The sequence below is a fragment of the Crocuta crocuta genome, unplaced genomic scaffold (assembly GCF_008692635.1).
Source record: "Crocuta crocuta isolate KB4526 unplaced genomic scaffold, BGI_CrCroc_1.0 scaffold147, whole genome shotgun sequence".
Lineage (NCBI taxonomy): Eukaryota > Metazoa > Chordata > Mammalia > Carnivora > Hyaenidae > Crocuta > Crocuta crocuta.
Genome location: NW_027532594.1, coordinates 7260969 through 7286203, shown reverse-complemented (window position 1 = coordinate 7286203; position 25235 = coordinate 7260969). Strand labels below are relative to the sequence as shown.

Here is a 25235-nt window from a genome sequence, read left to right as displayed (position 1 = left end):
TCTCTCTCTCTCTCTCTCAAAAAGTAAACATTAAAAAAATTTTTTAACCCCAAGGGGAATGTAAACCATGACACCTGAATCCCATAACAAGAAATGGTTGACAGAATGCAGCCCCTGTGCTGGTTCTCTTTGGCGCAGCTCCTTGCCCTCCCGTTCAGCTGCGGGCCCACAGATGCTTGCCAGAGATTGCACACCCTCAGCCACCCCTTCAGAAAATGCTTTTGTTTCCTGACCAGCTGAAAAGCATGTTGTAAGGCATATCCAGTTTCATAGCTAGAGAAAAATTGTAAGAAAGAGAGGAAAACGATGGTAAGCATTCAAAAATAATAAATAGCTGAAATATTTGTGTTTGGGGTAGGTTCCTGTTCCTTTTCACAAGGTTTAATCGATGTAGGTGATGAGGTCTCCTTTCTGCAGAGTCCAGAGGCGAGGGGCACGCTGGGCCTAGAAGGGGGGTAGCCGGCTGCCTAGAAGGGGGGCGGCCAGCCGGGAGAAGGGGAAGCCTGAGGCAGGGAGGGAGGGAGGGCCTGCCAGGGATTAGAAACTAAAAGAGTTTTCTTCCAGGCCTGAACACAGCACAAAGGTTGTTTGCAGCAGATGGGTACGTTTGTCGCCCAGCGAGGCTAAGCGTTGGAGTTTACCTGGCAGGGAGTGGAGAGGCAAATAGAAGGATCTGTCTATAGGCACGGAAGGTAAATGTGGTAGGAAACTGCTGACCCCACCTCTGCTCAGAGGGGGGCATCTTAAAACAGGTTCTGTCAGGTTGCCATTGGGATGGGTACAGGGCTCGAGAGAAGGGGAGTTCATGTTCTTCAAAACTTGTCTTTGAGTGACAACTGAGGTACGTCACGATTTTAGGCACAGCAAGCCCTCAGCAAATGTTTGTGCTGAAATTCTGCAGGAACCCAAAATACGCATTTATTTTTTTAACATTTATTCATTTTTGAGAGAGAGATAGAATGCGAGTGGGGGAGGAACAGAGAGAGAGGGAGACACGGAACTGGAACCAGGCTCTAGGCTCTGGGCTGTCAGCACAAAGCCTGACGCAAGACTTGAACCCACGAGCGGCGAGATCGTGACCTGAGCAGAAGTTGGACACTCAGTCGCCTGCGCCACCCAGGCGCTCCTCAAAATATGCATTTAACAATCCACCAGCAGCAGCAGCACCTATATCTTCTGTATGATATTTGAAGTATACTGCGTACAAGCCTGCATGGGACAAACCTCTGGGATATTTTTCACAGTGTTCCTCCTAGTCCACCTGTTCTGGAACTTTCCGCAGGCCTTCAGTCCCTCCTGCGCTCTTTTTCCCTGCCTGCCTCCCACCTTCCACTGGAGGTTGGGTGTCTCAGATCGTCATCTCAACCAAACTAATGATAAGGGGGGGCTAATTTTCTCTCTTATTCTATCATGTTGCTTAAGAGTTCTATTTTTATAGGAAAAACCAATATTACCCGGACTGTAGGCTAAAGGCTAGTTCAGCAGGCCTTGCCAGTTCAGCTAGTTCGTCGCAAACCAGACGGCCACGGCTACCTTAACTGTAGGCATCATGCCAGAGGGAATTAAGTCCAGCAAACAATCTATAGTTGTTAAGTTGGAAATGTCACCATGACCTTTTCTCCGTGCTTTTTAACTCAAGCTTTCTTTTTTCGTTTTTTGTTTTTAAATCTTTTTTTGTTTTTGATTAGGCAATAACCACATGGAGCAACATTTTTAAAGTTTATAAGGTGAACACTCTCTCCACTGCATCCTCAAAGGCCACCAACATACCAATCAATGTCTCAATGTCTTGTGTATCCTTCACACACACACACACACACACACACACACACCCAGAAAGCAGCCCACAGTATGATGATTTCTCTTTCCTCAATATTTAGCTGTTGCTATTCATCTGTCTTCTCGTTGTTCTGTCTACCGCTTGATGGTCCAGTCATATTCTTTGAATTGCCTTCCATGTAAAAATTATCTTAATAAGCATTAGAGCCTTTGCCTGGAGAATGAGTGAACAACCTTATGTGACTGGGGCTTCGAAACACGTTGGTGTCACACTGCTGTTAATTGAAACCACATCTTGAACGAGGTCTCTTAAGGTCATAAAGTAGGGGCTCCAAGAAATGATCTGTCTTCTAAGGCTGTGGCATGTTTTCTCTTGTTCCAGAAACTAGGATGAACCGAAGCATTCCTGTGGAGGTTGATGAATCAGAACCATACCCAAGTCAGTTACTGAAACCAATCCCAGACTGTTCCCTGGAAGGGGAGTCGGAACCCCCTGCTCCAGATCTAAGGAACATGGCACCCAACGGCTTGTCTGCACCCCAAGCCCCTCGCTGTTCCTTGGGAGACTTTTCTCAGGCCCACCCACCGCTGAAACTTTCCAACCCCGTGCGGCCTGTGTCCCAGCACGTCACCTGCCTGCGCACCAAAATCCTGGAGGAGAGTGAGGACAGCTTCTGGAGGAGACACCCGGACCCCGGCAAAGATTTTCCCTCGGGCTCCTCTGCCGCCTGCGAGCGCGAGCCTGGGTCTGTGGTCGGGGCCCTCCCCGGGGAGCATCAGTTTTCATTTATGGAAAAACGAAGTCAATGGCTAGAATCTCAGCTTTCGGCAGCTTCTCCTGACACTGGCCATGACTCAGACAAATCAGACCAAAGTTTACCTAGTGCCTCAGCAGACTCCTCGGGCAGCAGCCAAGAGAAGGTGCAACAGCCCTGGCCCCACAGGAACCGAGCAGCTCCAGATCTGCCTACAATAGACACAGGGTACGATTCCCAGCCCCAGGACGTGCTGGGCATCAGGCAGCTGGAAAGGCCTCTGCCCCTCACCTCCGTGTGTTACCCCCAGGACCTCCCCAGACCTCTCAGGTCCAGGGAGTTCCCTCAGTTTGAACCTCAGCGGTATCCAGCCTGTGTACAGATGCTGCCTCCCAACCCTCATGCTCAGTGGAACTGTCAGTACCACTGTCCTGGAGGTCCCTATCACCAGGTGCCATGTAAGTGAACTTCACCTCCTGGGGACCTTCTGGGCTGGGTAACTAAGTAAATGAGGGCCTCGCGTCAATGCCTCACATCACTAGACCAGTGCAGATAGGTCAGAACGCAGGGAGGGCATTCTGCTTCCCAGAATAAGGGCTTTCCGGAAGAATGCTTCATCTTAGCCCAAAGCCTGTCCCACTTGGAACCTGCTTCTCTATAAAACTTGAAGGAGAAAACGGATCCTTCTGTCTCAGTTAGTTTAATTGAAACCTGCCTACAGGCAGGGAGATGACCCAAATGACTTCTAGAGTATATTTCTGTTGTCTTCATTCTTGAGCATCTGGGTTCTTTCCAGATCCTTCCCCATCTCAGTTTTGGCAAAAAAAAAAAAAAAAGAGGCCTCCCGTCAAGAATCCCAGAATGTGATTAAAACTCTGGATTCATGCCATTACATGAAGACCGAGTTGTTCTTATGATGCAGTTGCTTAAACCCCATTAGAGATCTGAGCCACCACCTCTCCTATAACTCTGGCCACTGCCAGGGACCACAGTCCCCAAAACCTGTCTAGCTCCTTTACACCTCCAAGCATCTGCTCTTGGGCTTCTCTATCCAAGATGATGTTCTCCTTCTTGCACAGTTGACCTCTTTTTTTTTTAACAGCTTTATTGAGATCAAATTTACATATTACAAAGTTCACCCTTTACCCATGTAGGTGTACAATTCAGTGAATTGTAGTATATTCACAGTTATACAACCGTCACAATATATACCGTGTAAGACTTGGCTCAAGAGTCCCTCTGGAAAATTCCCCAGATCAGTCCCTTCTTCGGGCTCTCCGTTTCCTTGTGCTCTGCCTGTCAGAACACCCATCGGTATGGCGTCTACTCATGGGCTTGCTACCTCTCCCTCCAGCACATCAGCAAAGGTTTATTTTTAATCCATAATTTTCCAGCATTTGGCACGGTGACCAGCATATACTAGGCTCTGAGTAAATTCTTTCTGAATGAGCGGATGAGTGAATAATGTAGATCAGTGCAGTAAGCATCTCTGCAAGTGATACAGTCTTAGGCTGAGATAAAAGGTTCATTACAATTCTTGATGTTAAATCTCTGCTGAGGCTACTGGGAAGTCACAGGGCTGCGAGAGATGATATTTTTCTTAGCAAATAAACGCTGTACAAAAAGCAGGTCAAATGGTCGGACTCTTTGGTCTGATGCCTAGCTTTAAAATAAATTATAGAAATAATAAAAAAACGCGGGGGCACCTGCGTGGCTCAGTTGGTTACGTATCTGACTTTGTCTCAGGTCATGATCTCCTGGTTCGTGAGTTGGAGCCCTGCATCAGGCTCTGCACTGTGTTGAGCCCACTTGAGGTTCTCTCTCTCTCTGTCCCTCCCCCTACTCGTGCTCTCTCTCGCGCGCGCGCTTTCTGTCTCTCTCAAAATAAATAAACTTTAAAAAAAAGAAATAATCAAAAATCCTATAACCATTCACAATTTATGTATTCATACATGCACACTTCATATGAAGCCCCCTAAAGTGAATAGAGCAACACAGTAATTGGTCACTTTTTTTTTTTTTTTTAAAGGAAGGACAGAAATTTTTTTCCTGATGTACAAAAGCTTGCCTTCTGGAGGGTGAGGTCGGCAAGCCCTTGAGTCAATGCCGTATTGAGGTTAGGTGTTCTGACGGGCAGAGCATAAGAAAACAGCCTGAAGGAGGCGCTGGTCTGGGGAAGGTTTCCAGATGGACACTTGAGCTAAGTCTTTTTTTTTTTTTAATAGTTTATTGTCAAATTAGTTTCCACATAACACTCAGTGCTCATCCCCAAAGTGCCCTCCTCCATGCCCATCCCCCCCCCCCCGCCACATCCATCAGTCCTCAGTTTTTGTCAGCATTCAAGAGTCTCTCATGGTTTGCCTCTCTCCCTTTCCCCCACCATTTCCGCCCTTCTTCTCCCCCTTGTTCCTTTGTCAAGTTCCTCCTAATCCTCCTATACGTGCAAACATATGATATTTGTCCTTCTCTGCCTGACTTATTTCGTTGAGCTAAGTCTTAAAGGAGCTTACAAGACGGTTGGAAGAAATAGGTAGGATTAAATGTGAGGTTAGGAGTGAGGCCAGAGGGACGCCTGGGTGGCTTAGTCGGTTAAGCGTCCGACTTTCGCTTAGGTCATGATCTCGCGGTTCGTGGGTTCGAGCCCCGCGTCGGGCTCTGTGCTGACTGCCAGCTCAGAGCCTGGAGCCTGTTTCAGTCTGTGACTCCCTCTCTCTCTGACTCTCCCCTGCTCACGCTCTCTCTCTCTCTCCTAGAAATAAATTAAAAAAAAAAAAATTAAGAGTGAGGCCAGAAGCTGTGGGAGCAGCAGAGCTCAGGGAGAAAGGGCCCCTGAGGCCTAAAGCTGGGACCTGGAGTTTTGGGGGCCGGGAAGTCACTGGCTGGGATTGTGGACACCGCTGCCTGCTCTCAGTGCCCAGTAGTAGTAGGATGGGTGTGGTGGCCGAATTCCTCAAGTGTGACTCACTGAGGACTGGACCTTGGCAGGGTCGGGGGTGCATTTATTTCTCAGTGATTTCCGGGATAAAAGGGAATCATCCTGGGAGGCTAATACCATAAACTGCTTTTTAACATTCTACTCTCTGCATTTAAAGATAATTTTTCTGATCAAAAAAAAATCAGAATCAGAATTTTGTTCTCCAAATTGAAATATGCCTAAAAGTTCAATTCATACTTCCATCACCTAAATGTAATTCCTTATTGTGGTTTTGACATATGAAATATATATATATATGGCATATAGATTTCATGTAAAGTTAAAATAATTCCCAGTGACATTCAGCACACTTCTTCCAGCATCATTTAAAAATACTGTGGGGAGCCTGGGTGGCTCAGTGGGTTAAGTGTCCAACTCTTGATTTTGGCTCAGGTCATGATCCCAGGGTAGTGAGATCAAGCCCCAAATTGGGCTTGGAGCTGGAACTGAGCATGGAGCCTGATTAAGATTCTCTCTCTCTCTCTCTCTCTCTCTCTCTCTCTCTCTCTCTCCCCCTCCACTCCTCCCTCTGCACATGCCCGTGTCCTCTCTGGCTGGGGCGGGCGAGGGATACTGCATAGTGTTTTATCAGATGGATCTACCAAATTGTTTTTAAGTTATTCTCTGTTGTTGGACATTGTTACTAGTTTCCAGTTTCTGATCCAATAAGCAACGCTAGGACAAACATCACGTACGGAAGTTTCTTTTCTGCTTTTCTGATTAATCCCTAAGATTAATGCGTAGAAGTGTGAACACTTAGTGAGGGCTTTGGGATACTAACTCCCAGGCAGTTTCCTGTACCCACTAAAAGGAGAAAGCCTCAGTTGTGATAGACAAAGAAAGCATTAACTCATGATTCGAGGGTCCCAGAAAGATCTTCCCACTTGGAAATATTTTTTGTGCTGAAGCCTTGAAATGACACCACCAGCAATCCAGTCTTTGGAGGTGAGCGTAAATTGCCCCCTCTGGGCAGCCTCTTTTAAAATGCAACACCTCTTACTGGGGACTCTTTTGGTCTCTAATACCTGCTGATGAGATTTCTCTCATCAGCTGCCTTGCCCTGGCTCTGTACACTATTTCCTTCCTTCCACTGAAGTGGGGAAGGGGACCACTGGGAATCCTGGGGGGTAGGGGGAGGGGAGGTGATGAAAGGCAGAGGTGAGGCCCTGGCCAGGAGAAGGGAAGAATTCATAGAAGACATACCGTCAGGAAGCATATGTAACATTACTACATTTAAGAAAAATATAGATGCAAAAATTTTTAAGGAACCGTTTTCCTAATTAGGTGGGCAACAAGAGAAAACGTCAGACAGCATCCAGTGTTAGTGAGGTTATGGGGCAATGAACACCCCCGTCTACTCTTGGCAGGAGTATAAATTAGTACAATCTTCTGGAAGGCAATCGCGCTATTTATCAAAATTGTAAATGCACTTCCGGGGCCCCACAGATGCGCTTACAGGATCAATCCCAGGGAAACACGAAACAAGCATATAAAAACACACGAACAGGGATGCTTAGTAAAGCATTGCTGTATTACAGTGAAAAGGAAAACGACTCAGATGCTGCTCAGTAAGGGGACAGATAAGTAATTTGTGATTTATTTATACAACAGACTACTAGACCCCTGTAAAATACACATTCTGACTTTACATAAAAAAGATTCAGCGGAAAAGCAAGATGTAGTGTTTATCCAATATGTGCTATTTTTGAAAGCTATATATGTTTAAAAACCATACATTGAGAAGTCTAGAGCGATTGCCCCAATTGTTACCGGTGATCATGTCTTATGATAGTTGGGGCGGGTAGCGCAGACTGGGAATTAAGAAGAGACAGACTTTCCCTCTAACTTTATATACTTCTCTTAAATTTGCTGTAGCAAGCAGGTATTATTTTTATAATTGAAAAGTAAGTAAAATTTAAAAAGAAGAAAGACAAACTCCCAGGAAATGAGAGTATACAGTACCCTGATTTACCATGCCTTTCTTTGCCCTGGCCCCAGCCCCCAAAGCATCTAATCACAGGGAAGAGGGTCAGGATTGCGCTGGCTTTGTCAGGGAAGACTTGTGCTTATGTGTTTCTTCAGAGCACTGTAAGCCCAGAATATTTATGAAGCCCCCGGCACCAATGGCTCCCATGAAGGTCGCTCTGAAGATTAAATGAGATAATATACTGAAGACACTAGAAAAGTAAGCCCTCATCAACGAGCAGCTCTTAGTTACCATTGTTATTACTCACAGGGATCCAGCAGCCCAGTCCCAGAGAGCGCCCCTCCCCTTCCACACTCCTCTCACAGGCACAGATTTTAAGTATTCAAAGCAGGTGTACAGATGCTTAGTTTCATGTCAGGACTATAACTGCACTTAATTGCCAACAAAACCACTTCAAAAGAGCTGTTCACCTAAGGGATGCTCGCGCAGTTGGAAACCATGGCTACGTGGTTCTAGGTGGCTTTAGAAGAACACTACTTCCTCACCTGTTAATGAAAATATAAATAAATAATGATCACCATGCAAATGGCATACCTTAGCCTTTGCAAGTTAAAGCAGAAATGGTTACTGGTCACCCTTTTTATGTTAAAAAAAAAAAAGTTCAAAGCATTAAAATAANAGAAACTGGCCTCTTATTTTCTCAAGATCCTTCCACTGAAGGTCACCACAATGGAGATCATGGTTGTGCAATCAAATAAAACCCAGGATGCAAATAACTTGGGGAAAAAGAATGTATCAAATCTAAAGAGCCTTTATTTTACTATAAAAATGTTTGCTTTCTCTACCAAGAATACCAAATAAAATAAAGCTGTGGGCATATGCCTACTATTGCTCACAGGAACCCGAAAAAGTGATTATTTGTATGCTAGAGTGCAGACACAATTAAAGTAAGGAAAAAATAACCCAGATGGAAGACATGATAAAGAAAGGAGCTGCCTTTCAGGGACCGCAGCTGCTTACAGCTGTGGGTGTTCCCATAACAGTTTATGTTGACCATTTTGTTTCCTGGCCAAACTGGTTGCATTATATCATCATGCTTTTTGACAACTTGAAAATCGGATTTTATTTCCTCTCTCCTACTCTTGTAATACCATTCTTAATAAGGAAGAAAAATGCTGAATGTTTTGACTGATAAGTGGAAAACCTCATTGAGGATTTGGTTTACAAATTCCAAGTAGTAAAAGCCTAGTGACATGAAGACCATGTGTATCCAGGCCAAGGGGGTCGTCAGATTCACAAATAACCTACAGTTCTGGGCACCCATATATGAGTGTGCAAGGTTTGTATTTTTGTTCTGTGATGAAACACCGCCTCAGAATTGAGGAGTTGCCCTGCTCATAAATCATTTGTCTGTCACATCATCCTCCATCTCCTGCAGAATAAATTCTTTTGATGGAATTTTAGGCACCGGGGACAAGTCAGTGGGGGAGATATTTTGGGGCAGTAATTCTGAAGTCTACCAAGTAGGTGGCTGCTGACTTGCACGCCTCCCCTTCTCACATACTAACGAGTGTGGGTTTTTTGTTTCAAAACAGACACCCACAGACACACAGATTTTCTCTCTTTCTCCATCTATTCTGAGCTACTCAAAGAAACTGCATCCTATTTTTCTCTGTTCACTGCACGGTTAGCAGTAGAGGTTCAACAAATATTTGTTGAATGAATAAAAAGAAGTCTGTTCCCTGCCTCCTCAGGAAGGGAGCAATCCGTAGTCATGAGGGGGGCCTTTGTGATATCAAGCCTTGGAAAGGCCATCTTTAAAGGTCTTATGGGGATGCCTGGGTGGCTTAGTCAGTTAAGCATCTGACTTCGGCTCAGGTCATGATCTCACAGTTCATGGGTTCAAGCCCCGCATCAGGCTCTGTGCTGACAGCTAGCTCAGTGCCTGAAGCCTGGGGTTGATTCTATATCTCCCTCTCTCTCTGACCCTCCCCTGCTCATGCTGTCTCTCTCTCTCTCTCTCTCTCTCTCTCAGAAATAAATAAAACATTAAAAAAGTTTTAAAGGTCTTATGGAAGAGAGGAGGGGAGGAAGAGAGGGAGGTGGATCGGACTTGGAAACAGAACTTGTCTATTCATGTATCAATTTATTCAACAACTATTTGCCCCATCCTATGCTAGGCACTGGGGGTGCAGTGATACAGCAGATGTGGTCCTGTCTTCACGGAGCTCATAGTCCACTAGATAGCCAGATAAGTAGAAATCAGCAAACAAAACAACAAAGCATAAGTGCTGTGAAGGAAATGACTGGGTGTTAGGCATTAATAAGATGGCGAGAGGAGACCTGTTTGAGAGGGCACAGATGAGCTGAAATCAGAAAGATGAGAAAGGGAAGGAAGCGAGGAACCGGGTGTAGTGAAGGCACCAACAGCAAGCCAGCAGGGCCGGAGCAAGGTGAGCTCTGCCAGAATGAGAAGGATATAAGGACCATGGTAGGGGAATCGGATTTTATTCTCAGTTAAGCTTCTTCAAGAAAATAGAAAATTGAACTGTAGAATCCTGAGTGAGGAACTTAGTACAGTAGCTGGCATGTAACGAGTGTTCCATTAGTGTCGGCCATGATGACATAGAGAATATACCCAACTAACGAGCAAGGCTCGGTCAGAATAGTGGCACGGAACGATTAAAACATGAGCAATGAAAAGATTCTCATTTACCTGATAAATGTAGTTTTCATTTAGCCACTTCTCCACACAACCAAATGTCACTTACAAAAGGGAAAGCCTGTTTTTGACTGACCCTCTGGTGTTCAATAGTTCTTTGTTTTAACAATGAAAAGATAGCAGAGAGGACTCTCTTGTCAATTTTAAAAAATAGGTAAGGTGGATCATTTTCATCTGGTCACGTAAACCGGTGTAAGTTTTTACCTCAGGTGGCCATTTCAGAAATGAAAGTTACAGCTAATCAAACCTTAGCCCACATGCCTTAGTGATTTTAATGACACGATTTGTTGCTATGAGACAAAAACATGTTGTGCGGGAAATAATCTGTTAGAAGTCATATGACCTTGATTCAAAGGCTTTTGATTAACAGCACTAACATCCGCTCTCTGGAAAAGAAACAAACCCTATGATTAGAGCCTGGTAGTCCTTCTAAAGCAAATAAAACATTATTAGCCACTTATTAATGGATATGGGAACCGAAAATGGCTGCAAATACTAAAAACTTTCAAGGCCACTGGCAAAGTTTTTCCTTTTTTACCTTGTCTTTCTCCTTCCTACTTTCAGAGGGAGACACTGGAAAAATACAATGGACTGCACATAACTAGACAGTTTAGTGGATTCTCTTTTTCTGTGTGTGTGAAGTGAACTGTGGAGTCTTCATTCATCCATGTTTGGAGCATCTCTGGGTGCCAGCGCTGTGCTTGGAGACCTGGTGGCCAACAGACTCAGTCTCTGTTTTCACAGAGCTTAGATACTAGTAGGGAAGGCAGACAAAAAGTTGACAAGTAAGAGTCATGCTTACTCAAACACATGATAAACACCATGAAGAAAATAAAATGGGGGCCAGTAGGATAAGGCAACTGGGGGAGGGGGAGGGCCTCTTTGAACAGGTGGTATCTGAGTGAGCCTGGAATGACAAGAAGTTGGCCTGTAAAGACATAGTGCAAAGATATGCTAGGCAGCGGGGATGACAATCTCATGGTCCCAGAGATGGGGACAAGCTTGGGGTGTTCAAGAAAAAAGATGACCAGGGTAGCTGGGGCGTGGTGAGCTTGTGAGAGCATACTAGGGGCCAAGGTCAAGGGCAGGAATCTAACCATGCAAGGAGGATCTTAGGTGCAAAGGAAGATCTCCAGAGGGTTGCCGTCATAGCTGCTTTTGTAAATGGTCCACTGATGCAAGACTCCTCTAGAGGCAGGGCTGGTCCCTGCCTGGTGGCCTGATGGCAGCGGCACTTTCTCCCCTTGAGAAAGGAGCAGCAGTAGCAACCTGCCCTGTTGCCCTGAAATTCCCTCTGGCCATCTGGACCCCTTGGGGTATCTGCCTGCCCCAAGAAGACTGTAAAAGCAAAATCTGTGTGGTTTATCGTGTCCTTTGGTCCTGTGTCCTCACTCATGGAGATGCTCCCCAAGTCCTGGTCTCCTTTGTCAGCCGGGGCGCTGGGATAGATCCAGGAACCTATGCTTTCATCCCTCCTCCCCTTCCTTAAGCCTCTACATAGCTCTCTCAGGGCGAACGTCAGGGTCAGGGCCAGGGCCAGGAGACAACCTGGGTTGGGGAGGTAACAGGAAGGGCGTGGCTGGCGTCCTATGTCAAAGCAGACAATAGGTTGAACCCAGGGAACCTGACCATGCTCGAGAGACTGGCTTGGATGCATTTCCAGGGGCACCCGGCCAAGTTTCGTGAGTCAGACAGTGGAGACCTGGAGGCCGTGAACATGCACATTGTTTCTTTTCTGTCTCTGTTGGAGGCTGTGGTTCCCTTGAATGCTCCCCTAAAAACGTCAATGGCTGCTGACCACCAAACTAAAAAGAAAATTCTCAGCCACATCCTCACCCCCCACATTCTGGTTCCAACCTATTGGTGACTTGCTCGCTTGCTGGCTTAATTTGCTTTACATTCCTGCATATATCCTACCTCACAGCAAGCAAACTTTTATTATTATTATTATTATTATCAGAAAAAGAATAAATATCAAAAAATGTTTTGAAAAACAAGGTTCCTTCTTATTCTAACTAGCTGTGCCTGCTAGATCATTCAGCCTCTTGGGCAGAGGCAGCAGTGCTTAGATTACTAGGCAGTACTGGATAGTTTGCTGGGTTATCCACTTAGATCTCTCGAATCCCTCTGTAGGCTAGACCCACCCTTAAGGTGCACACCCACACTTACTGCTTAGATTTCCCACTCTTTAAACATTTTTTTTAATCTTTATTTTTGAGAGAGAGAGAGAGAGAGCACACACACAAGTAGGGGAGGAACAGAGAGCAAGGGAGACATAGAATCCAAAGGAGGCTCCAGGTACTAAGCTGTCAGCACAGAGCCCGATGCAGAGCTCACACTCACGAACCATGAGATCATGACCTGAGCCGAAGGTGGATGTTTAACCGACTGAGCCACCCAGGTGCCCCATAGATTCCCACTCTTGAGCCCCTCTGAGCTTGGGCAGTTCCCTCAGAGGCATCCTCTCATCCTTACTGCTTTCTCCACATCCTTCCTCTGGCCTTGAGTTCTCTTCCTTCACCTGGTCAGGCAGGGTGCCCTCCTTTCCTTGGGACCCTTCTGCTCCTGGGCCTGGCTGGGACCAACTGTCTCCTGGGTTACACATGCACAGAAGTCACCACCAGCCCTGGCTGTGTCCCGAGGTCTGCTCTTTTCTATAAATTTTTTTTTTAAGGTTTATTTATTTTTGAGAGAGAGAGCTGGGGCAGAGGGGGGCGGGACAGAGGATCAAAGCAGAGGCTCTGCACTGGCAGCAGTGAGCCCGTTGTGCAGTTCAAACCCATGAGCTGTGAGATCATGACCTGAGCCAAAGTCAGACACTCAAGCAACTGAGCCACCAGGCCTGCCCTTATCTCACTGCCGAGGTCCCAAGTGCACGTAGGCTTTAATAAGAGAAGACTAAAAGTCAGGAGGTGTGGCCACCTGGTTAGCTACTTCCCAGAGGAATGAGCCAAGTTTTCATTCATTTATCTTCCTTAAGAGGGAATGGTATATGAGTGTGTGAGTGTGTGTATGTGTTGTGTCCACTTGGGGGAAGGAAGGGCAAGAGTAGTGATTCGATATCTATCGTGGAGGTCATTTCTCCTAGCCTTGTGTTCTAGCAACCTGGGAAATTATGTAGGAATGGTGGTGTGAGAGGATCCTCATGGTTGGATTATCCTAAATATCTTATTAACATGGGGGCCTGTGTGGACCTTCGCACTTTCCAGTTAGAACACCACACTCGTGATTTCACAGTTGTTTTTATTTAGGAAAAAAATGACTCAATGAAAACTATCAAAGAAATAATAGTACAGAAATATGGCAAACATCACAGAGGTGGTAACTGATATCTGGAACCCTCAGTATCGAGACAAAAATTGGCAATGAGCTTATACTTTCCCACGAAGGAGGTAGAATCATTCTGCCCTGTTCACTCTGCTGTCTTCACCTGCAGGTGGCCACGACCGCCCTCAAGCAGCCTACCGGCAAGTGTTCCCGCCAGCTGTGCGTGCGCAGCCCTTCCCGGGAGCCAGCATGCGAGGCCCACACCCTGTGCACAAGGTCATCCTGAACTACCCCAGCCCCTGGGACCAAGATGAGAGGCCAGCACAAAGAGCCCACTCCCCAGGGCTCCCAAGGTATCAGTATGACAGGGCTAACTTTCAGATATTAAACAAAAAAATGTTTATGTATTTATTTTGAGAGAGCGAGCAGAAGAGTGCCTGTGGCTGGGTGCCAGTGAGCAGGAGAGGGGCAGACAGAGGGAGAAAGGATCCCAGCCAGGCTCCATGTTGTCAGCACAGACCCTGAAGCGGGACTCGATCTCACGACCCTGGGATCATGACCTGAGCCGAAATCAAGAGTCGGAGCCTCAGCCAACTGAGCCACCCAGGTGCCCCCAGATATTTTTTAATGGGAAAAAGAAAAGGAATGATACCAGTGCATTCAAGATATGTCAAAACTCTCTGTTGGTTTGTTCCCCAGGTTAGTGACCAAGCCACACAGGGTAATAGACTCTGAGTCAGGAGGAGACATAAGCTGATTGACAAGAATCTGTTTGCCAGACACCTGGTCAACATTCTTTTGAAGGAATGGCCCTTAAAATGCCAAGTGACACCCCCTCCGTCTAACAGTGAAATCACCTGGCCATTTAGCCAAGAAATAGATTTTTCTTTTTACTATGACTGACTTCCACCAATAGGATATGCTTTTTTTTTAGCCCTGGTTTCTGTACCTGTTTAAACCCATGTCTTACTTTGACATTTTAATTTCAGTTAGCTCTGACTAACTGGTTTGGGGTTTTTTTGTTTTTGTTGTTGTTGTTGTTGTTTAATAATATAAGCATCCACGCATATGGAACACCATTATTAGGTCTTTCCTACACTTCTTCCAGAAACTACTTCTGGTATTTTTTGACTTCAGTGGTCTTCAGTTTTAGTCATTTCTCCCTTTATTGTTCTTCTTTGACTCCTCTTCAAGTTTTCCTCTTCTCTCTCTTTATTCTTTTTCAAGTTTATTTATTTGTTTTGAGAGAGAGGATGAGCCAGGGAGGGGCAGAGAGAAAGGGAGAGAAAGAGAATCCTAAGCAGGCTCTGTGCTATCATATGAGCACAGAGCCTGACACAGGGCTTGATCTCATGAACTGTGAGAGTGTGAGCCTAAATTGAGAGTTGGATACTCAACCAACTGAGCCACCCAGGCTTCCGTGCTTTTCTCTTAATTTACAGGTCTAAAATACAGAGGAAGAACTCATAAAAATGGAGCTTCTCAATTTAAGACACAATTGAAAAGAGTAGGTGAAATGTTTGCTCTTGCTCAAGCACAATTTTTATATACCATTCGAAGTAAAATTATATTCTCTTTAGAGAATGGAATGAGATACAAAAGTCCTTTTAAAGCAGATTTTTCAGAAAGGCAGAAGTTGGTAATTAGTTCAGAAACTTTATTAAAAGGAAAAAAGCCCACTCCATTTACAACGGCAGGTAAGATGCATGCCTGCTTTTGCCTTTACTCGGAAGCCCATATGTTCTCAGACTTTCCAGACAGAACCCTTATTAGTCAAAAACAAAACTGCATGGAGTTTGAGGTGCCTGGCTGGCTCAGTCCATGAGCCATATGGCTCTTGATCTCAGGGCCGTGAGTTGGAAGCCCAGGTTGGGTATAGAAATTACTTACATAAACAAACAAACAAACTTTAAAAAATTGCATGGAGTTTAAGTAATGAAATTAAGTGAGATGTGATTGTGCAGCCGGATAAGCACTCTTGCAGAAGAAATATCTGAAATACCAAGACAACAAACCAAATTTAAGCACCTTTATGACACATGTCCATGGGCACTGAAGAGGAGACGCAATAGTAATTTGTAAATAAAGATTGATTTTGAAATATTTTTAGATTGGGGCGCCTGGGTGGCTCAGTCGGTTAGGCTTCCGACTTTGGCTCAGGTCACGATCTCACGGTTTGTGAGTTTGATCCCTGCGCCGGGCTCTGTGCTGGCAGCTCAGAGCCTGAAGCTTGCTTTAGATTCTGTGTCTCCCTCTCTCTGCCCCTCCCTTGCTTGTGCTCTGTCTCTGTCTCTCTCTCTCAAAAATAAACATTAAAAAATGTTTTAAAAAAGAAATATTTTTAGATTTACAGAAGAATTGCAAAGTTAGTACAGAGTAATTGCTTTTGTAACATCAGTTTGAGCCTGCTACGGTCTCTTTGGATTTATTTTATCATTTTAGGATAATGAAAATTAAGTTCAGGTAATGAAGCTAATTCTCCTCTTATTGATAAATTTGAAAGGGAACCTTGATACAGAAGCTTTACTCGGTCATTAATATCCATGATATTGTTTTCATATGGAAGTTTTTTAATATTATCAAAGCTTTGGGGCTTAGTGGTTAAGCGTCTGATTTTGGCTCAGGTTCATGGTCTCAGGGTTCATGAGTTCAAGCCCCACATCCGGCTCTGTGTGGGCAGCTCAGAGCCTGAAGCCTGCTTTGGATTCTGTGTCTCCCACTCTCTCTGCTCCTCTCCTGCTTGCATTCTGTCTATCTCTCTCTTTCTCTCAAAAATAAATAAATAAACATTAAAATTTTTTAAATATCATCAAAGCTGGGGCGCCTGGGTGGCTTAGTCGGTTAAGCATCCGACTTTCGCTTAGGTCATGATCTCGCGGTTCGTGGGTTGGAGCCCCGCGTCGGGCTCTGTGCTGACTGCCAGCTCAGAGCCTGGAGCCTGTTTCAGTCTGTGACTCCCTCTCTCCCTGGCCCTCCCCTGCTCACGCTGTCTCCTCTCTCCTCTAGAAATAAATAAAACATTAAAAAAATAAATAAATAAATATCATCAAAGCTTTAACATGTCTTTATCAAATGAGCAACTGTCTTCTATAACAACCAAGCTACTTTTGGTATAAAGAGATTTCATGCAAAAAGGATGTGGAACTGGATCTTGATTAGATGAAAGCATATTCTATGGAGATTTTTTTCTATATATTAATAAAAATATAAAATAAGTTCCTCAAACATTCACACTTTAGAAATATGGTGTACTTGCGATTCTGTGTAATTTTTTTAAAAATTCTGTTGCATGAGACTTTCAAAATCTGTAATACTCTTTTGGGTAAAAATAATGAGCATTAACAACAATGTATAAGACTATAATAAAAATTGAGAATATAAAGGGGCACCTGGGTGACTCAGTCAGTTAAGCATCTGACTCTGGATATTGGCTCAGGTCATGACCTCACAGTTTGTGGATCAAGCCCCAGTCGGGCTGTGTGCTGACAGCCAGGAGCCTGCTTGGGATTCTCTCTCTCCCCCTCCTCACACTCTGTCCCTCAAAATAAATAAATAAACTTGAAAAAAATTAGAATATAAAATAAGTTCAAACACACGACAAACAACATACAACCATGTTTCCACTCCTTAGATTTTTTTCAGTGTGAACATATTGCCACACATACTTCAGAGTCTTTTCAAGGAAATAAAACATTACAGACGCAGTTGCAGCCCCCCTATCAGTCAGGATTCAGTTACAGAAAACAGCTATCTTCAGCAGGAAGGATTTAACACAGGGAATCAGGCACTTACAGAATCACTGGAGGTTGGAGGAGCAAGCTTCAGGCCAGGCTTCCAGGAACAATCCCAGAGCAGCACCACAGAACAGGCCGCTGAGAAAGCTGCTTCCTCCGTCTCAGTGGGAGGGGCAGAAGATCTGAACGCCACCAGAGAACCCTCCGTTCAAGGCCACGCCGCCATAGTACAGTCCAGTATCAGGAAGCCACTGGCACTGCAACTATTGGATCCATTCGGTGCCTCCTAGATCTGCACTGGCCAATGCCGGATGCCTCTGCCCTCCCCTTGACATGGGAGCTGGTAATGGGATGCTGGGGCGCTTCCTAAGGAACTCAGCACCTCACGGTAGCACTTATCAACAGAAACCACAGACGTGGCGGAAGCATATTTCCTTCCACTTCCCAGATCTCACACGAGTGCATCTGTGTGTTCCCCTGAGCACTATGTTCATGGGAATACTGGTGACCAAATAATAATAATAATAGTAATAATAATAATAATAAAGATGCCATGTAATAATGTGGTAGAAACTTCTTTAAAGGATCTTCAAAATCAGATTTTCGTCCATATATTGACAACATAAATACTTTAAACCTACGAGGCCATTTCTACCGTTTGGTACATAATTAAATGTTCTCTATCATGAGTTGAAAGTCCTGTCTTTTTATCTGACTGCCTATAACGCCAATCTTGTATGTCACCTACTATACTACTTTCTTTTATTGGTGACCATGTCTGCCTTGTACATACTGCTTATCTTCCCAATTAGACAGTCCTTGCCTGGAGAAATCGAATCCTGCTCCCTCTTTCGACCCCTAACACAGGTCCTTCCAAGTGGCAGCTGGCCGAATTACTTATTGACTGAAATTCAATGGAGCAACCTCTCATCCCTCTGGCTCAGGAAAGAAATGGAGGCAGAGGAGAGATAGCTCACTGGTATCTTCTCATAGTTCCTAAAGGCTTTCTGTCCCACTAGGTTTGCCTTTGTAAAACATGCAAATTTTACTGTAAATGTCTTCTTTTCCAGGGACCAGCTATTTAATCAGCCACCTGATCGAGCGGGAGCTCCTGAGGAGTCCTCGGAGTGTCCTGCAGAGTTGAGACCACCAGGTCCCCAGGCTCCATCCCCAGCTGCTGTCCCTAGACCCCCTAGTAACCTTCCAGCCAGAGGAACTCTGAAAACAAGCAATTTGCCGGAAGAATTACGTAAGTTGTTTGCAATGTTTTTTTTCCTTCTTTTGGGTCAGGTCTTCTACTTAGAGAGTACTTGGTGATTTTTCAACCATGACCTTGGATATTTCTCATATACAAAAGTGAACTAAATTTCACTTTCTTACTTTTTGCTTTAAAAAGTAACCAGCATTTTATATGAATCGTTTATAATGATGCTGACAGTACCAGCAATACTCACAAAATGCTTACCGTTAGATTTTCTTAAATACATACTCCAACAACAAATAACTCCATGCTTCTCTCTTCTAAATGATGCTCCTGAGTGGACTTGTCCCTGGATAAATTGATTGGATGTCCATGTGGTATTGGCCAGGGACCTAGCGTTTCACCATAAATTAGCAACAGCCATCAAGAACGAGGTCATTTCCTGTAGGAGTGAGCAATCTTGTTTGGAAAAAGTGGTCTCACATTCTCCATACTGTTTTACAACCAAATGCAAACTAAGCCTTTTATTTAAAGAAACATTCGACTAAGTGTCAGGTGATGATTCTTTTTCCATATTTTGTGGCCAGAACCAGAAATGTTGAAATATCACCAAAATGTTCTCATATTAAGGTCACTCAGTACAGTAAGTTCCAGAAATCTTATGAAAACAACCACTACTTGTGAAATTGTTATATTCTGTTGTGCTTGCTAGAGAAGTACAGGTAATTCTAATAAGCTCTTTACAAATCTGGGTGCCTCTTTGAACCAAACTTGCAAATTTAGCCTTTTGGATTTACTAACTCCTATCAGGGGAATCTGTTCTCGTTAGTCATTTAGGGTTCTGGAAGATTTCTTTTTTTTTTTTTTTTTCCCCAGAAGATTTCTATGGCAAGGATCCATTGTTGTTTATCATTCAAAAAAATGTTTTTTAATCTTTTAAAAATCTTCTACATTTTAATCTTGAGCATTTCTGGAGAATGGATGTGGTCCTGCATATAACCCTCATGTCAATCTACAGATAATATCTATCTTACCATAATCTATAAAGGAGTCCTGAAATTCTTACCTAGGAAATGGTTGAATGTTAGGTGTTAGGAAGACTACGTTGAGTGCCATCAACATGCCTGGCTGCTTAGATGGGTCAGTATAACCGTTGAACCCACTTCTATTTGAGGTATTTGTTCCAAAAGTCCGGAGCCTAAGTATAGATGAATACATACAAACTCATATTTTCTCTCCAATCTTCGTTTCTTCTCCACACCCCCTGTCCCAGAGACTTCCTGAGATCAAGCTTGTTCATTCCAGACTAAAAGCCAGCATGCAGAGATTATTCGATCCCATTAACATGCTACCCAGAAATTTCCCCAAGATTTTAGCCCGAGAAAACATTGGCTGTTTCCTCGGGCTAAAATCTGCCTGACTGAGTCAAGTCTGTGGGCACAATGCCACTTGTTGCCCCAGGTGACCTAGGGAGGAGCCGGAGAGCAAGTGATGCTGGATGCCCAGAGGTGGTATCTGTCCTTCAAGCTGCTGAAGTTCCTGCTAACATTCCTGATCAATGCTTCGCTGTGCCCCCACTTCCTGGCGTTTCTCCCAGCAGGGCGTGGGGAAGGGGAAGGAGGCGGTAGGGAACCACCTGCTCCCTCTCCCCCTACTTGCTTTCATTACGCAAAAGCTCAGGGCAGCAGAGAGCATCCTGAGATCAAAAGAGGACACTGCTGGGTGGCCTCTTAGCAAGGCTCAGCTTCCTGGCCTGCTGTGAGAGTATCCCCCAGGCACAGGGCCAAGTGTCTCTAAGAAACCAGGAGGTGGCCTGATCTTCAGGCCCCTCGGGTTCTGGGTGATCGATTTTGTTAATGCATCATGTGATCTTTCAGCAAACCTCCTCGGTTTGTTTCCAGCCACCAGCACTGTTCTTCCCACGCACGCCGGGCAGTCTGCAGCCCCTTAGACAGAACCCCCGGCTGCCCCTTGGGGCCTAGCGATGCGCACAGCTGCAGGCATAAGCCCTCAGACCAAGCCCGGACCCAAAGTTTCTCTTTATAAGTCTAGAAAGACAAAAGACACTGAGTACAATTTGCAAGTGTTCAGAATAGAATGATTTGACGAGTTTCTAATAAATGTGAAAACTCTCTCTTAGGGAAAGTCTTTATCACTTATTCTATGGACACAGCCATGGAGGTGGTGAAATTCGTGAACTTTTTGTTGGTAAATGGCTTCCAAACTGCAGTAAGTATTTTCTCCAAAGAGAAGACTTGTGAGTACAATGTGGGGTGCCCATGTGGCTCAGTCAGTTAAGCGTCCAACTTTGGCTCAGTGCATGATCTCATGGTTTGTGAATTTGAGCTCCGCATCAGGCTCTGTGCTCACAGCTCAGAGCCTGGAGCCTGCTTCGGATTCTGTGTCTACCTCTCTCTCTGTCCCTCCCCTGCTCATTCTCTCTCTCTCTCTCTCTCTCAAATAAATACTTAAAAAATAATAATAAAGTGAGTACAATGAGAAGCAAAACTAAAGGAGAAAAATATAAATAGCTGTTGAGGTTTTAAACTATATTATCAACTTTTGCAATTAGGAACTTAAATGCTTATGGATGTAGGTAAATTATTTTCTAGATTTTAAACTCTCCAGAGTCTCCAGCACCAACTTCTTGAGTGCTTTTGGAGTGACCCTGAGAACCTCTGAACAGCCAAAACAGTGTTAGGTAAAGCTGAGCACAGACGCAGCTTGGCCCCCGACCCGAAGGAAATGCCAGGCTNCCAAACCTGCCTGCTTTGGCTGTGCTTCCTGTGATGCAGAAGGCCTCAGGCTTAACCAGGCCACCTGCTTATTGTACAAGCCCCTTCTGTCGGGCACTCGGCTGTGAGATCTGAGGTCAAGGCCAACTGTGCACAGCTGCCTTCCACACCTTGAGGCAGCAGTGGCGCCTCTGGGCAGGGAATACATGGCCCGATTCTCAGCTGGTCTCGTCTAGTTCTAGGGGAGGTAGACCATGCAGCCCTGCAGTTCACTGTGACCTTGGCCCAAGAAATCTCAGGAAGCACACACTCCTCAAGTTTCATGCAGTGCCTTCCAACAGCACAGCTTAAAGTCATGTAAGTTCTTCTGTAGGATAAACAAAATACCACAGGAGGCGACTCAAAGGACTGGCTTTCCTAAAACACTGAGCTCACTTCTTTTCCTTCCCAGAGGCCCCCTTTGGGTATTGAGTGATAGTAAATTCTAGAGAGTGCTGAAAAATTAAGGAAAATATCTATGACGAGGAATGTGGAAGGATAAAAAGAGAATATTTAGCAACTAAATGTCAATTTTAAACATTACTTGGGGTTAACAGTATTTATTGAATTTTTCTTTATTCTGTACTTTTTTTTAATAGGAGTATCTACAAGGTTAAAAATGCATGCAATTTACACATTCCAACTTAGTGACTGTACAGAAGCCAACATTTCAATTTCTCATTTCTAGAGAAAGAAAGCACTGTGGCAACCATGATATAAAATCAAATTATAGGTCATAAGGCCAACATTTGCAGAAAAGATCTTACTTTTGGTCATTTCCAAAAAAGCATAGTGATTGCCCTTGGAGAAGAGGAGAAGTTTTTATGAACTTAACAATCAGGGACTCCTTAGACAGAATTTGAATATGTCCTTAATCTTTATCACCGTGAAGCCTTGTAGTAGAATCACAGAGCCCCGTCCTGGACAGCTAAGTAACTATATTGATACACCAAGAGCCCCTTAGTGGAGAAAAACACCTAACGGGTAATTTAAGGAAAGTTTAATGAAAGGACTATTTTCAAAGTTCTAGGTAAATTTTAAGAAATCCTCAGGGAACAGAGCCATATCCTGGGCCCACAGCAAAAGCAGGAAGTTCTACTACCTGTAGGTCTAAAGAGGCAAGGGAACGGTGGTTATGGCAACCTGAAGAGGGAGGCCATATGGGTTGCTAGGGCTGCCATGAGGTACCACACGCTCAAACAACAGACATTTATTTCCTTATAGTTCTGGAGGCTGGACGTCCAAGATAAAGGTGTCGGCAGAATTAGTTTCATTCTGGGTCTCTTCCTTGGTTTGTAGATGGCCGTCTTCTTCCTTCTTCCTGTATCTTCACTGGTCTTCCCTCTGTGTGTCCTAAGCTCTTCTAAGGACACCCGTCCTCTAGGATCAGGGCCCACCCACATGACCCCATTTTACTGTGATTACGTCTTTCAAGGCTCCATCTCCAAATACAGTCATACTGAGGCACTGGAGGTTAAGACTTCAACATATGAATTTTGGGGGAAACAGTCTGGCCTAAAGCAGTGGCTGTGTGGAAAAGTTGGCCTGACAGATGCTGTGGACTTTGGTAGAGACCTGGAGAGACAAATGAGAGCTAGCAAGCACATCGTGCCTCCCAGAAAGTCCACCTCAGCAGCAAGGAATAATTTAGGTGCTCAGTTAACAATAAAAATTACCATTTATTGAGTATTTACTTCAAGCCTGGCATGATGTTATACCTTTTTCATGTCCAGTTGTTTTAATCCTCATAACCATCCTAGGAAATAGGTTTAGTAACCACATATTACAAATAAGGATAAAAAGACTTAGTTTCCGTTATGTTTTCAAGTTATGCGAGCAGGAAGCACAGAAGCCAAGAGTAGAGCCAAGAATAAAACCAAGAGTAGAGTTGGGGTTTCTTCCCCACCCCAACATGATATTGCTTCTGTCTCATATGAGAGAAATGGATTCCTAATACAGTCACAGAGAGCTACATGGTTTCTCAGGATTACCAGATGCAGTCATTGGCTATCAAACATTTTAAAGAAAGAATCATCCAAACCAAAAGGAAAGCCATTCCATTTTTAATGTGCCATTGGTAAAGAAACATATTCTGAACTTGTATTAGGTCCTGGATGTGTTTGACGGGTTGGTGTTCTCAAGGCACTTTCTCGCTTCGCAGGAAGATTAGAACTAGGTTGAAGAGATAAGGCAGACACAGATGAGTCATACGGTAAATGAAACAATATTATGATGTGCTAAGTATCTGGTACCCCTGGCCGCAAAGGGGCTGAGTCGGATGAGGTGAGGACAAGGAAGTCAGCGAGTGGGGAGGATTCCCAGGGCAGGGTGCTCTGGGTGCTCCATGGTCAGGGTGCAGGGGAGCAACGTAGACAGGGCACGTGAGGAAAGAGGAAAGAGGAAAGAGGTAAGGCTGGGTCACGGGCGTCATGGAGAGCTTACTGAACAGCTCGGACTTGATGAGTCTTAAATGGTGGAATGACATTTAGGACAACTGATCTGAGAACAGTGTGGCCAAATCAAATAACCCCTCCTCAAGGACACTCTCCCCAAGTCGCCCACCCATCCTTGTATTTAATCCCTCTTGCAAACAAGAGCACCTTGTACACATGCACATTACTCTCTGGCTGCAGGGCAGAGCCTCGGCCCCAGAAAGGCCTTCTTATTTGGTCTTCTGGAAAAAAAAAAAAAAGAGAGAAAATAGCTGGTTTCTCTCCCCTTCAAATACTCCTTCAAAGACTTGATATTTAATATCTATCTTTTCAAGGCCCAGGAGGTTCTGCCTCTTGACTTTCATCATAAACCTTTTCCCACCATCTCAGTAATTGTTTTTGTGACTGCTCCTTGGATTTGCTCCAAGTTTCATACAATCCTTTTTAAATGTATAGATCGAAACTGGCCATAATACCATAATAATGACCTGGCTAATGCAAGTAAAGCACCAGAACTAGATCTCAGCCCTTGTACACCGCACATCCATTAAAATGTTCCAGAATCATATCCTGTTTGCTTTTCCTATGACAGATATATATGTATACATATGTATATAATTTTTTTTCCTGGCTTATATCCAACCTGGTAGTCTACTACATCTCTCAGATTTTTAAAACATAATTATTATGTAGTCAAGGATACATTTTGCTGTGTATCACTGTATCCTAATTACGGATATTAAATACTTAAATGCCTACTAATGTTGAAATAGGGAACATTTTAAGAAAATTGTATTTTGGCTTTTAGACTTACATGCTCCTGTCTGCATAAAGCATTTGTAATTTTTTCCATCTTAAATGCATATAGTCTCTTGTGTTTTCTCTTGCTCTGCATCTAGAGAAAGCTTCTCATTAAGAGCCACCTCCCACATCTTTTTCTCGTAGATTGACATATTTGAGGATAGAATCCGAGGCATTGATATCATTAAGTGGATGGAACGCTACCTTAGAGATGTAAGTACATTCCAAAATTCCGAGCTCGTTTGCTGGTGAGAAAGACAATGAGCTTGGGGAGCTATTTTATGAAAGGAGCAACTGGCAAACCCACCAAGTCCAAAGCTGAGAAAGTCCCAACAAAGCCTCCCTTGTTGGCAGCCTCGCAAAGACCTGGAAAGGAAGGATGGGGTCACCCTTGTGGACATGCACAGGCAGGAAATAACGGTCAAACCAGACACAGGTGGTTGATAACAATCAGAGCAAACAATTTTTTGACCAGAATAGGAAAGGAGGAAATGAAGGCAGGGAGCGGGGAGGGAGCGACAGAATTCAATTTAATCTGAGGCCACCCCAAGTGTTTTTGCAGGATTGGGCTCCGGAGCTTTCCCCGGGAGGCTGCCCGTGTGGCAACCGCCACCCCCCTCCATCCCCCCCCCCAACCCGGGCGCCCACTGGCAGCCCTGTGATTTGTTTTCCACTGACAGAATCTATACTGACCACTGGGACACTTTGTGCTTTAACAAGATAGAAATTGATTGCTGCCAGTGTGTCCGTGTCGGCTGCTTCAGCTGCTGCTTTTGGAGAGAGCGGTGGGGGAGAGAGTCTCAGCAGGCTGGGGTTTTGTGGCTTTTCCTTTTGTCTGCAGCCTGATGTTTGCTTTGTGCTGAAGGGGC

General features: G+C 44.5%; 1 protein-coding gene and 1 long non-coding RNA gene across 4 annotated transcripts in view; one reads left to right on the top strand and one right to left on the bottom strand.

Annotated features, from left to right (window-relative positions):
- TRAF3IP2 (TRAF3 interacting protein 2) overlaps positions 1–25235 on the top strand; it is a 44470-nt gene that overhangs the window by 12600 nt on the left and 6635 nt on the right. For all 3 annotated transcript variants that reach the window (XM_077780049.1, XM_077780050.1, XM_077780051.1), the window contains 5 exons: positions 2162–2992; positions 13594–13777; positions 18229–18407; positions 20500–20588; positions 24511–24579. In XM_077780049.1, the coding sequence (XP_077636175.1) occupies positions 2162–2992; positions 13594–13777; positions 18229–18407; positions 20500–20588; positions 24511–24579 (1352 nt within the window). The remainder of the gene's footprint in view (positions 1–2161; positions 2993–13593; positions 13778–18228; positions 18408–20499; positions 20589–24510; positions 24580–25235) is intronic.
- On the bottom strand, positions 23182–25214 carry LOC144244690 (uncharacterized). Its single transcript, XR_013339021.1, has 2 exons — positions 25060–25214; positions 23182–23305 (listed from the first exon to the last, which is right to left on the bottom strand). It is a non-coding gene; the product is annotated as an uncharacterized LOC144244690 (long non-coding RNA).